The following is a 14809-nucleotide window of genomic DNA, read 5'->3' on the forward strand; positions in this document are numbered from 1 at the left end:
GCTAAGAGTTCATACACGAGGTTTAGATTGGCTCTCCAAGTTGAAAGTTATCAACGAGGAGAATTTCAAAGCTCCGGAAGAGGATGAAGAAGTCCGAGCTCTAAAATTAGAGCTAGGAGAGGCAAGACTCGCCAAAGAAGAATTCAAGTCAGCCGCTACAAACATCCGAAAAGAGTGTACCGAGTTACGAGAAGAAAACGCGGCCACTGCAAGAGCCCTTGAACAAGAAACCAAAAGGGCCCGCAAGGAGGAACATGGCCGAGATAAATTCTGAGCAGCTTTGTGGGGCAGCAACAATGAGCTCAAGCTCCGGAGAGAGGAAAGAGACCAGTCACGGGTGCATGGCATGATCTTAAAGGAAGAGTTAGCTGCTTGCTCAAGATCCAAGAGGAGTTTGGCTCAACACTTGGAAGCCACGGAGCAAAGCATGCTAGCTATCATAGGGCAGTACAAGGAAGAGTTAAACCAGTCGTTGACCCATGAACAAAAACTAGTAGAGGACTTCGCACAAGCGTACGCCGAGAAGGAAGCAAGAGGGAGGGTGATTGATGCATTGCATCAAGAAGCGACCATGTGGATGGATAGGTTTGCCTTGACCTTAAATGGAAGTCAAGACCTCCCGTGACTACTAGCCAAAGCAAAGGCCATCGCTGAAGTGTGTTCAGCCCCCGAGGAAATTCATGGGCTAATCAATTACGGTCAACACATGATAGATTTGATGGCCCATATAATTAGAAACCGTTAGGTTCTGTTGTAACACTTTTGTATGATCTTGGCTAGATAAAAGCTTTGTTCCTTTTTATAAAAAGAGAAGTTCTGAAACTCATCACATTATCTAAAAAAGGCCTTGAGGTGGATCCAAGTGTTCTGATCATTCATTAGCATATTCATGTTTTGGTGGTATACTCAGCATTGTTTGTTTCTTTAGGGAACTCACCATAACTAAAATAGCGCAAAGGCACCCCTATAACACTCGATCCAGAAAGATGGATAATGAAGAGGGAGTGCAAGAACAGATGAAGGCCGACCTATCGGCCTTAAAAGATCAAATGACTTCTATCACGGAGGCCATGCTAAAGCTTCAGAAAACTATAGAAGATAATGCTACGACGACCGCTTCCAATACAGATAGGGAAGTGGAATCGGTGCTACAGCCCGCAATAAATTTGGGTCGAGACAGAAACACGACGGTTTTCGGTCGGAGGTATAGTCCTCAAGCCTACCCTTATGGTTTGCCTCCGGACATCACTCCCCGTACCGCTCCAGACGATTTAAGCCAAGCCCCTACCTTCGAGGGGCAACTCCCTCCTTATGCTGACTATCCTCTGCAAGAAGATGATAAAGGAGATGCCCATCTAGGCCCTCTACTTCCCCTCAAGGATCCGGCCCCCCATGAATTGCCCCAACCAAACATAGTCCACCGTGTCCCGTCTCCACCCGCACCCGTTAAAGAATTCATTCCCTTTGCAAAAGATAAGGGAAAGATTGATTTACTTGAAGAGAGGCTGAGAGCGGTAGAAGGCCTCGACAACTACCCGTTCTTGGATTTAGTGGATCTGTGTCTGGTACCTGACATCGTCATCCCTCCCAAGTTTAAAGTACCAGATTTTGATAAATACAAAGGGACGACATGTCCAAAAGGTCATCTTCGGATGTATTGCCGAAGGATGGGGGCATATTCTACGGACGAAAAGATATTGATGCATTTCTTTCAAGACAGCTTAGCCAGAGCAGCAGTGGCATGGTATACCAATCTGGAAGCTTCTCAAATTCGGTCATGGAAAGACTTGGCAACTGCCTTCATTAGGCAGTACCAATACAACACGGATATGGCTCCTGATCGGAACCAGCTTCAGAGCATGACCAAGCGAGAACATGAGTCCATTAAAGAATATGCTCAAAGGTGGAGAGACCTAGCAGCCCAAGTCATCCCGCCCATGACTGAGAGGGAGATGATCACAATTATGGTAGATATGTTGCCTACGTTCTACTATGAGAAGCTGATAAGATACATGCCAGCTAACTTTGCAGACCTCGTCTTCGCCGGAGAAAGAATCGAGTCTGGACTGAGAAAAGGCAAGTTTGAATATGCCTCCAACGTTGCCCCCAACAACAATAGAAGAGCCCCAGTGGTGATACCCACGCGGTCACCACCGCCCCAACATGGATGAAAGCGCCCCAAAAGGCCCAAAACTCATACCAGCACAACCATCCGAACTTTTTGATCCGAGCCGAAAGTTCTGTCCCAACTCAAGTGGAAGGGCCTCCCACAACAGAAAAAACGTCTGCCCAACACACAGCTCCAGCCACTCCCCGGCCAGCCAATAATACAACTCCTGGCGCGAGCTATAACAATGCACGGCGCCCCCCGAAAGACGATTTCTCTCCTATTCCCATGGCATACTCTGAGTTGTGGCCCTCATTATTGGAAAATCATTTGGTGGTGGCCATACCCGGGAAGGTCTTTCAGCCACCATACCCCAAGTGGTACAACTCGAATGCCAAGTGTGCATACCATAGTGGAGCCCCCGGACACAACATTGACTCCTGCCTGTCGTTTAAGTATAAGGTGCAACACCTAATAAATGTCGGCTGACTATCATTCCAAGAGGAGGGCCCCAATGTTAAAACCAATCCACTAGCCAGTCATGGAGGGGCTAGCGTAAACGCCATTGAAAAGGATGGGCCGTCAGGGGCAAAGATATTAGACGATGTGGCTACATCTAGACGGTTCATCTACCAGTCGCTGCAAGCGGCATGCATGGTCTCTCGTGGCGGAGACGAAAGGGACGCATGTTTGTTTTATCTCGGGGAATCACACTACATGGAAACTTGTCCCGCGGTGGAAGAGTTACTTCAATAGCTCATGGATTGGGGGCAGCTCGAAGTGTCCAAGGGAGGTAGGGAAGAACCACAGATTTGCATGCAGTCGGAAGAAAAGAAGGTTCCCCCAACCCCCAAAGCCCTAGTAATATGTTTCACTAGGAATGTGACCGACTCCAGGCCCATGTACCCCCCAACAGCGCCCAATAAGGTCGTTCCGTGGAAGTATACCCCTCCCGCTTTTGGAGAAAGAGTTGCAACCGAAGTTGACTCCTTGTTAGCCAAGGTGTCCAACATCACCGGTCTTAGTGGCGTAACCCGCAGTGGCCGGGTGTTCGCTCCTCCTCACTCGGTGGAATATCCCTCTAAGGGGAAAGCACCCATGATCCAAGAGCCCACAAACGTGGCCACCCCCTCAAAAGAAGTGGATCCTCCGGTGGTAAAAGGAGCTGAAAAGAAAGAAGGTCTTCAAGGAAAGGCGGTGACTTTGGAAGAGGCTCATGAGTTCCTTCGTCTCATCAAACAAAGCGAGTTTAAAGTAGTTGAGCAACTGAATAAAACTCCGGCAAGGATCTCTTTGCTCGAACTGCTCATAAACTTCGAGCCTCATCATCCACTATTGGTAAAGGTCCTCAACGAAGCCCACGTAGCACACGACATCTTAGTTGAGGGTTTTGAAGGCATTGTTAATCATATAACTACCAATAACTATATCGCGTTTGCGGAAGAAGAGATTCCCGTTGAGGGGAGAGGGCACAACAAGGCTCTACATGTGTCTGTCAGATGTGTGGACCATGTCGTCGCTAAGGTACTCATTGACAATGGTTCAAGTTTAAATGTGATGCCAAAGACCACCTTGGAGAAACTTCCTTTTAATGCGTCACGTCTAAAACCAAGTTCGATGGTGGTACGAGCCTTTGACGGTAGTCGACGGGAAGTGATGGGGGAAATCGACATCTCCATTCAGATAGGCCCCCACACTTGCGATGTGGTTTTTCAAGTGATGGACATAAATCCCGCCTACAACTGCCTCTTGGGGAGGCCCTGGATTCATGCGCTAGGAGTGGTCCCTTAGACGCTTCACCAGAAATTGAAATTCGCGGTTGGTGGACTTTTGGTGATAGTGTCAGGCGAAGAGGATATGTTGGTGAGCTGCCCCTCCTCCGCACCCTACGTAGAAGCAGCGGAAGAATCATTGGAAACAGCTTTCCAATCCTTCGAGGTGGTGAGTTGTGCCTCTATGGAAACGAGTCCATTGCTACCTTCTCTCTCTAATGCAGCCATAATGGTGGCACGGGTGATGCTCAAGCACGGTTATGAGCCCGGAATGGGTCTGGGCAAGGACGACCTCGGGAATGCTGATGTGGTCGACATTAGGGGAAACCCGTACAAATATGGGTTGGGGTATGAACCAGGGATGCCGGGAAGGAGGAATGCGCCGTCAAGACTCCGGGCAGATAGGGCATGGCCCGGCCATGTTAGCCAATGTTTCACCTGTGCCGGGATAATGTTCGAGGAAGAGGTGGCGGCAATAAGAGAGGAGTCTCCACAAGACCCGCCAAGTCTCGTGCGACCATGCCATCCCGATTCCCAAGTGGGGAATGGCGCGTGATAAGCCAATTAGAGGTCTATACCGCTGACTCAATGTAATTAGAGGCTATAGATTCTTTTCTCTTTTGTTTTGTGAAACCTACCTTATTAAATAACAAAGAGATCTTGTTTCATCTGTTCTTGCAGTTCCACCTTTTCTCATATCATTTTGCATGTTTTTGTTTCTTTTGTCTTGATTGGTATAGATATGAGGGTCGATTCTTTGAGGATCCTAACAACGAGGGTTTGATAATCGATTTTGACCGAGAAGTAAGCCAAACAATAAACGAAGAAGAGGAAGAGGACGTCCTTTCACCAGAGTTGGAGAGGTTGATCGCTCAGGAAGAGCGCAAAATGAAGCCTCACCAAGAGGAAACCGAACTGATAAACTTAGGGACCAGGGAGGGAAAGAAAGAAGTGAGAGTAGGAACCGGTATGACCGCACTTATCCGTCAAGGCTTGATAACCCTTCTTGAAGAATATCAAGATGTCTTTGCGTGGTCGTACCAAGACATGCCAGGTCTGGACCTCGACATTGTGCAGCATAAGTTGCCATTGAATCCTGGGTCTTCCCCGGTTAAGCAAAAGCTACGAAGGATGAGACCCAAAATGTCTTTAAAAATCAAAGAAGAAGTGAGAAAGCAGTTCGATGCGGGTTTCTTAGCTGTAGCTCGATACCCGGAGTGGGTAGCCAACATTGTCCCGGTCCCAAAAAAGGACGGCAAAGTGCGAATGTGCGTAGACTATTGGGACTTAAACTGAGCCAGTCCTAAAGACAATTTTCCCCTGCCACACATTGATATACTGGTAGATAATACAGCCAAGTTCGCCCTTTTCTCTTTTATGGATGGTTTCTCAGGGTATAATCAGATAAAGATGGCACCCAAAGATGTGGAGAAGACTACTTTCGTCACCCTATGGGGAACGTTCTGCTACAAAGTGACGGCCTTCGGGCTAAAAAATGCTGGGGAAACCTATCAGCATGCCATGGTAGCGTTGTTCCATGACATGATGCATAAAGAGATAGAGGTCTATGTAGATGACATGATTGCCAAATCTCGGACTGAGGATGACCACCTCGTCAATCTGCGTAAGCTGTTTGGAAGGCTGCGGAAATACCAACTGAAACTAAACCCAACCAAGTGCACCTTCGGGGTAAAATCGGGGAAGTTGCTGGGATTTATCGTAAGCCAGAAAGGGATAGAGATAGATCCCGAGAAAGTAAAGGCCATTCTTGAAATGCCAGAGCCACGCACGGAGAAGCAGGTTCGAGGTTTCTTGGGCAGGTTGAATTACATCGCGAGATTTATCTCGCAATTCACCCCTACATGTGAGCCCATCTTCAAGCTGTTGCGTAAGAACTAGGCAGTCCTGTGGAACAGCGACTACCAAGAGGCCTTCGAGAAGATCAAACAGAGCCTCGCAAACCCCCTGGTACTCATGCCACCTGTAACAGGAAGACCTCTTTTCCTGTATATGACTGTGTTAGATGAGTCTATGGGGTGCGTGTTGGGTCAGCACGATGACTCTGGGAAAAAGGAACAAGCTATTTACTATCTAAGTAAGAAGTTTACCGCATGTGAGATGAATTACTCAATGCTAGAAAGGAAGTGTTGCGACTTGGTATGGGCGTCACATCGTCTTAGGCAGTACATGCTCAGTCATACCACATGGCTTATTTCCAAAATGGATCCCGTGAAATACATCTTTGAGAAATCGGCCCTCACGGGATGAATCGCTAGGTGGCAGGTACTACTATCTGAATTCGATATTGTGTACGTCACCCAAAAGGCGATAAAGGGAAGCGCCTTGGTAGATTATTTGGCCCAACAACCCCTCCAAGATTATCGGTCGATGCACCCTGAGTTCCCGGATGAAGACATCATGGCCCTATTCGAAGAGAAGCGGACGCACGAGGACATAGACAAATGGATTGTTTTCTTCGATGGGGCATCTAATGCTTTGGGCCATGGAGTAGGGGCAGTCCTTGTATCCCTGGCTGATCAGTGTATTCCTTTCACGGACAGGCTAGATTTCGATTGTACCAACAATATGGCCGAATATGAAGTGTGCGCCCTTGGGATTCAAGCGACCATTGATTTTGACGTAAAGCTACTCAAAGTGTATGGAGACTCGGCTTTGGTAATACGCCAGTTGAGAGGAGAATGGGAAACTAGGGATCCAAAGTTGATACTCTATCAAACTCATATCTTGAAGTTAGCCAAATTCTTTGACGACATTTCTTTCCACCACATACCTCGGGAAGAGAACCAAATGGCCGATGAATTGGCCACCTTGGCATCCATGTTTCAACTTGCCCCACACGGGGATCTACCGTAAATTGAATTCAGATCTCGGGGCAAGCCGGCACATTGTTGTGCGATAGAGGAAGAGCGAGATGGGAAATCGTGGTATTTCGACATCAAACAATATGTTGAGAACAAAGAATATCCACCAGGGATTTCCGACAATGACAAAAGAACGTTAAAGAGATTGGCTACTGGTTTCTTTGTGAGTGGTACCATCCTGTACAAACAAAACCACGACATGACCCTCCTACGATGCGTAGATGACAAAGAGGCGAACTACATGATTGAGGAAATCCATGGGGGTTCATTTGGGACACATGCCAATAGGCATGCTATGGCCTGGAAGATCCTTAGAGCCGGTTATTACTGGCTCACTATGGAAAGCGATTTTTGTGCCCATGTAAGGAAATGTCATAAATGTCAAGCATGCGCGGACAATGTCAATATTCCGCCACATCCTCTGAATGTCATGTCCGCCCCTTGGCCTTTTTCCATGTGGGAGATAGATGTCATTGAGGCCATCGAACCCAAAGCTTCGAATGTTCATCGCTTCATTCTTGTGGCGATACATTACTTCATCAAATGGGTCAAAGCGGCTTCTTATACCAATGTCACGAGGAGTGTGGTGGTCAGATTCATAAAGAAGGAACTGATTTGTCGATACGGACTCCCTAGGAAGATCATTACTGACAATGGCACCAATCTGAACAACAAAATGATGCAGGAAATGTGCGGGGATTTCAAAATCCAGCATCATAACTCCACCCCTTGTCGGCCAAAGATGAATGGGGCTGTAGAGGCTGCAAATAAAAATATTAAGAAGATTATTCAGAAGATGACGGTGTCATACAAAGATTGGCATGAGATGCTGCCTTTCGCCCTGCACGGGTATAGAACCTCGGTACGAACTTCTACTGGGGCAACGCCGTATTCCTTGGTTTATGGGATGGAAGCGGTACTCCCATTTGAGGTAGAGGTCCCTTCCCAGAAGATACTAGCGGAATCAGGCCTAGAAGAGTCAGAATGGGCTCAAGCACGCTACGACCAACTCAACCTTATTGAAGGTAAGCGTTTGACGGCCATGAGCCATGGGCGCCTGTATCAACAAAGGATAAAGAACGCATTCGACAAGAAGGTATGCCTGCGCAAGTTCAACGAGGGGGACCTTGTGCTGAAAAAGATATCCCACGCTGTTAAGGATAATCGAGGGAAGTGGGCCCCGAATTATGAAGGACCTTTCGTTGTGAAAAAGGCTTTTTTTGGGGGGGCTCTGGTACTCACCAACATGGATGGCGAGGAACTACCCTCGCCCATGAACTCCGATGTCGTTAAGCGATATTACGCTTGAAGTCTGGGGCAATTGAGGGAACCGCTGCATGTTCTTTTTATTTTTTGAGTTTTTTTGTTCTTTTTGGTTTCCTCCAGGGATTCCCATCCGTTGTAATTGTCTCGTTTCTTTAAAAGAAGAGAACATGGGTTGAGGCTTCAATCCTCACTTTAGTTTTAAACCTTGTGTTAGTTTGTAATAACCTGAGCCCTTTTCGCTCAGTTCACGGGGTGCCCCAAACGCTTAATTAAAACTGAACCTAACCAGCTTTCACTAAGAAGGTCATTGCATTGAAAACATTCATGCATGCACATACACATGCATATTTTGTAATAACAGGGGCAGAATCGTCTTAGGCCATGGTCAGAAGACGAGACAAAGTTAACGGCAGAAATCAACCAAGGTAAGACGACGACGTAGTCACGATTTGCCACGCATTGTTGTTTCCTACTTTCAGGTACATAGGGACGGATGCAAATAGAGGATAGGGTCACGACCGACAGATCGACGTCCCTTCCCAGTGCTGGACAAGCGGAAAATGTTGCTGCAAGGCAGCCCGATATCCTTTAAATTCACAGAAATTATTATTATCCTTTGTTTAAAATAAATAATGGATGCCTGATCTAACTTAAGTGGGTTCGAGTAAGCGAACGCCAACCTGTAGAGGGCCATGGTTATGTTTCCCCTAAAAAAAAATTGGCAGGTTAGCTCGCCTGGGCGAGCAACCCCTGCACCAAAATATAAAAAACGAGGGAGGGGAACGTTTTCTACACCCAAAAACTTCCCCCCCTCATTCAAAAAGAGAGAGCTCACGGGATTCATGATTTTTGCTCCCCCAAGCCACCTTTGGTTGCATTTTGCTTTCATTTTTGGTACTCCTACTCACTCCAACAAGTAAGTATTTAATCCTTGAGTTTTTTAGCTTTCCATTGGTGCATCTTGTTCATCTTTGGGTGCTCTAAATTGTGAGAATGTGCTCGAATTTGTGGGGCAGTTTTGGATTGTTTTCATGCTTGATTGGTTTGAGTTGAGGGGTTGTAGGGGATGGCCTTAGGCCTATGTTGTATTCTGAAGCAATGGGGCATGCCACATTGCCCCCATTCTCTTGCTATTCATGCCTAAACATGCACCCACCAAGTGCTCGGTGAAATGCCTCAATGACATATGAATATGGTTTTGTAAGATTGGGATTGTGGGACTGTTTTATATACATAGGGACAGCATAGAGGATTCGAAATGGGTGCCCAAATGCAATTCTAAGCTTAGGAACCCAAGCTCTTAGCTTCAATGCAAGGAAACATGACTTATGTCTAAGAATCTAAATTTTGGTTTTGAAAGTGGAAAGGCATGAAAATTAGGACATGCTTGAGAGGGTTTTTACTAGAATTTGGCTGCCCCATGAGGGATACTTTGCATCTAGGTAGCATGGAAAATACTTTTCAATGGTATGTATATATGTGTGTGAATATAGGTAGCATGGAAAATACCTTTCAATGGTGTTGTCATACCCTAATTTCGTCCGGGGACCTTTGCTTGATGACATGCAACTTTTGTTTGGTCCTTGTGAGGTGCTTGGCACCCATCATTAGGCAATTTGTGAAATTCCGGGACATGCCGGAAAACCAAAGAAAATATTGATGCACAATCCGTAAGGTTCCGTGACACACCGGAAATCAAATGGAAGCATCGTTGCACAATTAGTGAGGTTCCGTAACATTCCGTAAGTCAAAAAAGGGGATGATTATGTAATCCGTAGTGAGGTTCCGTAACATTCCGCAACTGTTGATTGACCGCTTCGAGGTACTTGGCACCCTTTGTTGCACAATATGTGAAGTCCCGAGATGTGCCGAAAATCAAAAGGAAGCGTTGTTACGCAATCCGTGAAATTTCGTAACGTGTCGGAAATCCAAAGGAAGTATTGTTACGCAATCCGTATGTTTCCGTAACTCTTTGAAAGCTAAAAAAGGAGTAATTATATGATCCGTAAGGTTCCGTAACCTTACTGTCATACCCTAATTTCGTCCGGGGACCTTTGCTTGATGACATACGACTTTTCTTTGGTCCTTGTGAGGTGCATGGCGCCCATCATTAGGCAATTTGTGAAATTCCAGGACATGCCGGAAAACCAAAAAAAATATATATGCACAATCTGTAAGTTTCCGTGACACACCGGAAATCAAATGGAAGCATCGTTGCATAATTAAGTGAGGTTCCGTAACATTCCGTAAGTCAAAAAGGGGATGATTATGTAATCCGCAAGGTTCCGTAACATTACGGAAAGAAAACAAGTATCGTTACGAAATTCGTAAGTTTCCGTAACTTTACGAAAAAAGAATCACCAAAAAAAGCAGAGGGGGTGTACTTAGTAAAAATGGGGGTGCAAATAGCACCCAGGCCCACTTGGGCCCTCCAGAAGATTCCTCCAGAAGGCTGTTGCTTCTGGAGGAAGCAACCCTGCTCGTCTGGGCGAGCTGGGTGGCAAGCTTCTCCCCCAGTTTTCTATAAATAGGGGGAGAAGTGAAGTAGAAAAGGGGTTCAGCCCCTTAGGCACTTCTCTCTCTTTCGAATTTGCTTGGAAAAATTGTTTCCGTGAAGAAAATCCAAGCCGAGGCGCTTCCGTAACGTTTCCGTAAGTGATTTCGCGAAGGTTTTCGACCGTTCTTCGACGTTCTTCATTCGTTCTTCATCGTTCTTCAGTCTTCAACGGGTAAGTACCTCAAACCAAGCTTTTTAATTCATTCTATGTACCCGTGGTGGTCCACATTTGGTTTCATGTATTTTTATTCTCGTTTTCATTTACTTTTTATACCCCCTTTTGACGTGCTTAAGCCATTTATTTAAGTCATTTCTCGCTTAATCTAAAAATAAAATAAATTTCCACCGATCGTTTGAATTGTATCATCCGTTAATTTCGGTTAAAATGAATTCCGACCGTTCGGTCGTGCCGTAACCACGTTGGAAATCAAAAAAGAGGTAGAATAATAATATAATAATAATAAAAAATATCTTTTAGTAAAGTAAAAGCGAAAAAATCAATCGGACGTTTGGAATTTCTCATTCTTAATTGAATTGACTAATAACTAAAGTGAAACTAAGGCTAAAATCAACTCGCCTAGTCAAGCTCGTCCACAAAAATAGGTTTTTTTGAAAGTTTATCATTTCAGTTTCTTACTAAGTAAAATGGATCATTTTTAAGGTCCAACGCCTTAAAATGATCACCTTTCAAGTAAAAGAATCACTTGATTCACGCATAAGAAAGAACTACGTAGGTCTGATTTCCTCATCGCAATTGAGGAATACGTAGGAGCAAAGGGAAACACCCTTGTCGACCACAAAAAGAAAAAAATATAAAAAGGGTATAAAGGATATAAAGACATAAAAAGGGAACGTAAAAATCAAAGTCATGTTTGCACATTCGATTAAAGGTTGCCGTCCCTTGGGACGGACGTGTGGGGTGCTAATACCTTCCCCGTGCGTAAATACAACTCCCGAGCCCTTTCACTTAAAAGTTCGTAGATCGCGTCTTTTCCGGTTTTTCCGACGTTTTCCTCAAATAAACGTTGGTGGCGACTCCGCGCATATTCTTTTCGTGGAACACGCATCCCGCGAGTCACGCGTCGCCCTCCCGCCGAAGGGTAGGTTGCGACAGTTGGCGACTCCACTGGGGACCTGTTTTTTTAGAGTTAGGCCATTTAATCTTGTGCAAATGTTTTATCATGACTTTCTCCTTTGTTGGTTTCCCTTTATTTTTTATGTTCTTGTGTATATAAACTCTTTGTTGCTTTTAGTGCGTTTTAAAATGTATGCATGAGGTAAATACTTATTCATTTGATGCACACAAACACCAACACTATTTGCACATACTGTGAGTTGAAAAAAAAAGGGGCCCTATACCCGGGTTCATGGGAACATAAGGAGCGGAGGTGAATCTGTGATCATGCTAGGTCTCCGACTTGCTTGATTACAGTGAACCCTCATCTAGAGCTTTTCTCTTTGAAAACTTATTGTTGCTAGTAGTCCCTACTACTGCAATATGTTCTTCAAAGGGGATGATACCTCTAGAGACCATCAAGAGAGATATGACCACCTTGGGGGTTATCACTAAAAGCCTAGTTAGCTCTCTCCCTTATAGGTCCCTTAAATAGGGGCACGGAGCAAACACGCTCCGTGCCATCTTTCACACTGCCATGCATAAGTATCATATACCCTTTTGCTTATATTTTGTGAATATTGTCATACTATGTTGCGCCTTTCACATGTGCATCACACGCGGGTTCCGTCTTGATCCCCTATGTAAACAAACCAATGGAGGTTCCGTGTCACCTTCTTAAAAACATACGTTGGGGCACTTTGCTACCCCTAGACGTTGTATCTAAGAAGGAGACAATTCCTCGGGCCCCCGCATTCCTAAATTGCATCTGTGTCATATGCATTCCTTCATGCATTCATCCATTCCACCCATGAGATATCGGAGTTTTGATTTGCACCAGCTTTTTGTCTCACTTTAGTAAGCATAGGGACAAATCCAACCGGCAAGAGGTTTTACCAAGTCAAGGTTAAAGGCCTAGATACCACCAGCATCAAGGAATTAGGACGGTTGATGGAACCTCTCCAAATGCAAGCCTTCCGCAAGACTTACGGAAAGATCTTAGATTTGACCATAGCAGAGGTATCCACAGAGGCCATTGCGTCACTCACCCAATACTACGACCAGCCTTTGAGATGCTTCACGTTCGGAGACTTCCAATTGGTACCAACCATTGAAGAATTTGAGGAGATTCTAGGATGTCCTCTTGAGGGAAGAAAACCATATCTTTTCTCCGGGTGTCTCCCCTCTTTGAGCAGAATTGCAACTGTGGTCAAGGATTCAGCAAGAGGTTTGGACCGTGTAAAACAGACTCGAAACGGCATAGCGGGCCTACCACGGAAGTACCTAGAAGACAAGGCGAGGGGTATGGCCAGTCAAGGAGATTGGGTCCCGTTTATGGATGTGTTAGCATTGCTAATTTTTGGGGTCGTCCTCTTTCCAAACGTAGATGGTTTGGTGGACCTACCAGCAATCGACGCTTTCCTTGCATACCACCATAGCAAGGAAAGTCCGGTGGTAGCTGTCTTGGCAGATTTATTTGACACATTTGACCAAAGGTGCGAGAAGAGTAGCGCACGGATCATCTGTTGCTTGCCCGCTCTCTGTGTTTGGTTGGTTTCGCACCTGTTCCTGCAAGACACTAGGCATCCATGTCCGCTCCAAAACCATCGCTCGTGTGCTGAAAAGAGAAGAATAGATTGGGACCAACTTTTGGCTGGTGTAGGAGGTAGAACAATCAATTGGTTCCCCCGATGGAAGGAAGGAAAGGAGGGAGTCCTTTTCTCATGTAAAGGGTACCCAAACATTCCGCTAATAGGGACGAGGGGTTGTATTAACTACAATCCCGCGCTCGCTATAAGACAACTAGGGTACCCCATGAGGGGAGCACCGGTGGAAGAAAGCATGTCTCCTTTCCTTGTGAGGGATTTCGGCGCGCAAAATTTCAAGGCTATACAAAGAATCCATAAGGCATGGGAAACCCCGTTAAGGAAAGATCATGAACTTAGGGGCATTCGTAACGGCATCATTGGTGGTTATCATGAATGGCTGAAAGTTCATATACGAGGTTTAGATTGGCTCGCCAAGTTAAAAGTCGTCAGCGAAGACAGTTTCGAAGCACCGGAAGAAGACGAAGAAGTCCAAGCTCTCAAAAACGAGTTAGGAAAGGCGAAACTTGCCAAGGAGAAGTTCAAGTTAGCCGCTACACACATCCGGAAGGAATGTGCCGGATTACGGGAAGAGAATGCAACTACCGCAAAAGCCCTTGAACAAGAGACCAAGAGGGCTCGCAAGGAAGAGTATGGCCGTAACAAATTTCGCGGAGCTCTGTGGGGTAGCAACAGTGAACTCAAGCTGCGAAGGGAAGAGAGGGACCAGTCGCGAGCACATAGCATGGTTTTGAAAGAGGAGTTAGTTGCCTGTTCAAGGTCCAAAAGGAGCTTGTCTTAGCGTTTATGCGAGACGGAGACCAACATGCTAGCTATCATCGCCAAGTACCAAGAAGAGTTAGGTCTAGCCACGGCCCACGAGCATAGGGTCGCGGACGAGTATGCCCAAGTATACGCGGAAAAAGAGGCTAGAGGAAGGGTGATCGACTCTTTACACCAAGAGGCAACCATGTGGATGGATCGGTTTGCTCTTACCTTGAACGGGAGTCAAGAACTTCCCCGATTGTTAGCCAAGGCCAAGGCAATGGCGGACACCTACTCCGCCCCCGAAGAAATTCATGGGCTTCTCGACTATTGTCAGCATATGATAGACTTAATGGCCCATATAATTAGAAATCGCTAGAAAACTTGTATGGTCTCTCAGACCTTGACTAGATACAACTTTCTGAAATAAAATGAGTTGGTCCCATGTTTCTACTCCAAAAAGCTTGTGCGAATCAAATCACTCTTGCATTTTATCTCTAGCATGCATTCTTTCTTTCTTTACCCACTCATCACGTTTGGTTTTTTCGGGAAAAACACCATAACTAAACGCGCCACAAGGCATCCCTATCGCACCAGATTCAAATCTAGAACGATGGGTGATCAAGAGGAGACACAAGAACAGATGAAAGCCGACATGTCGGCTCTGAAAGAACAGATGGCTTCCATGATGGAGGCCATGTTAGGAATGAGGCAGCTCATGGAGAAAAACGTGGCCACCGCTGCCGCTGTCAGTTCGGCT

General features: G+C 45.8%; 1 protein-coding gene across 1 annotated transcript in view; it reads left to right on the forward strand.

Moving 5' to 3' along the window:
- The first annotated feature begins 4108 nt into the window (after positions 1-4108).
- LOC114397082 overlaps positions 4109-14809 on the forward strand; it is a 72028-nt gene continuing 61327 nt past the window's right edge. Inside the window, exon 1 of the mRNA XM_028359206.1 lies at positions 4109-4390. Within this exon, the coding sequence (XP_028215007.1) occupies positions 4109-4390 (282 nt within the window). The remainder of the gene's footprint in view (positions 4391-14809) is intronic.

This window comes from Glycine soja, chromosome 18 (genome assembly GCF_004193775.1).
Source record: "Glycine soja cultivar W05 chromosome 18, ASM419377v2, whole genome shotgun sequence".
In the NCBI taxonomy this organism is placed as follows: Eukaryota; Viridiplantae; Streptophyta; class Magnoliopsida; order Fabales; family Fabaceae; genus Glycine; species Glycine soja.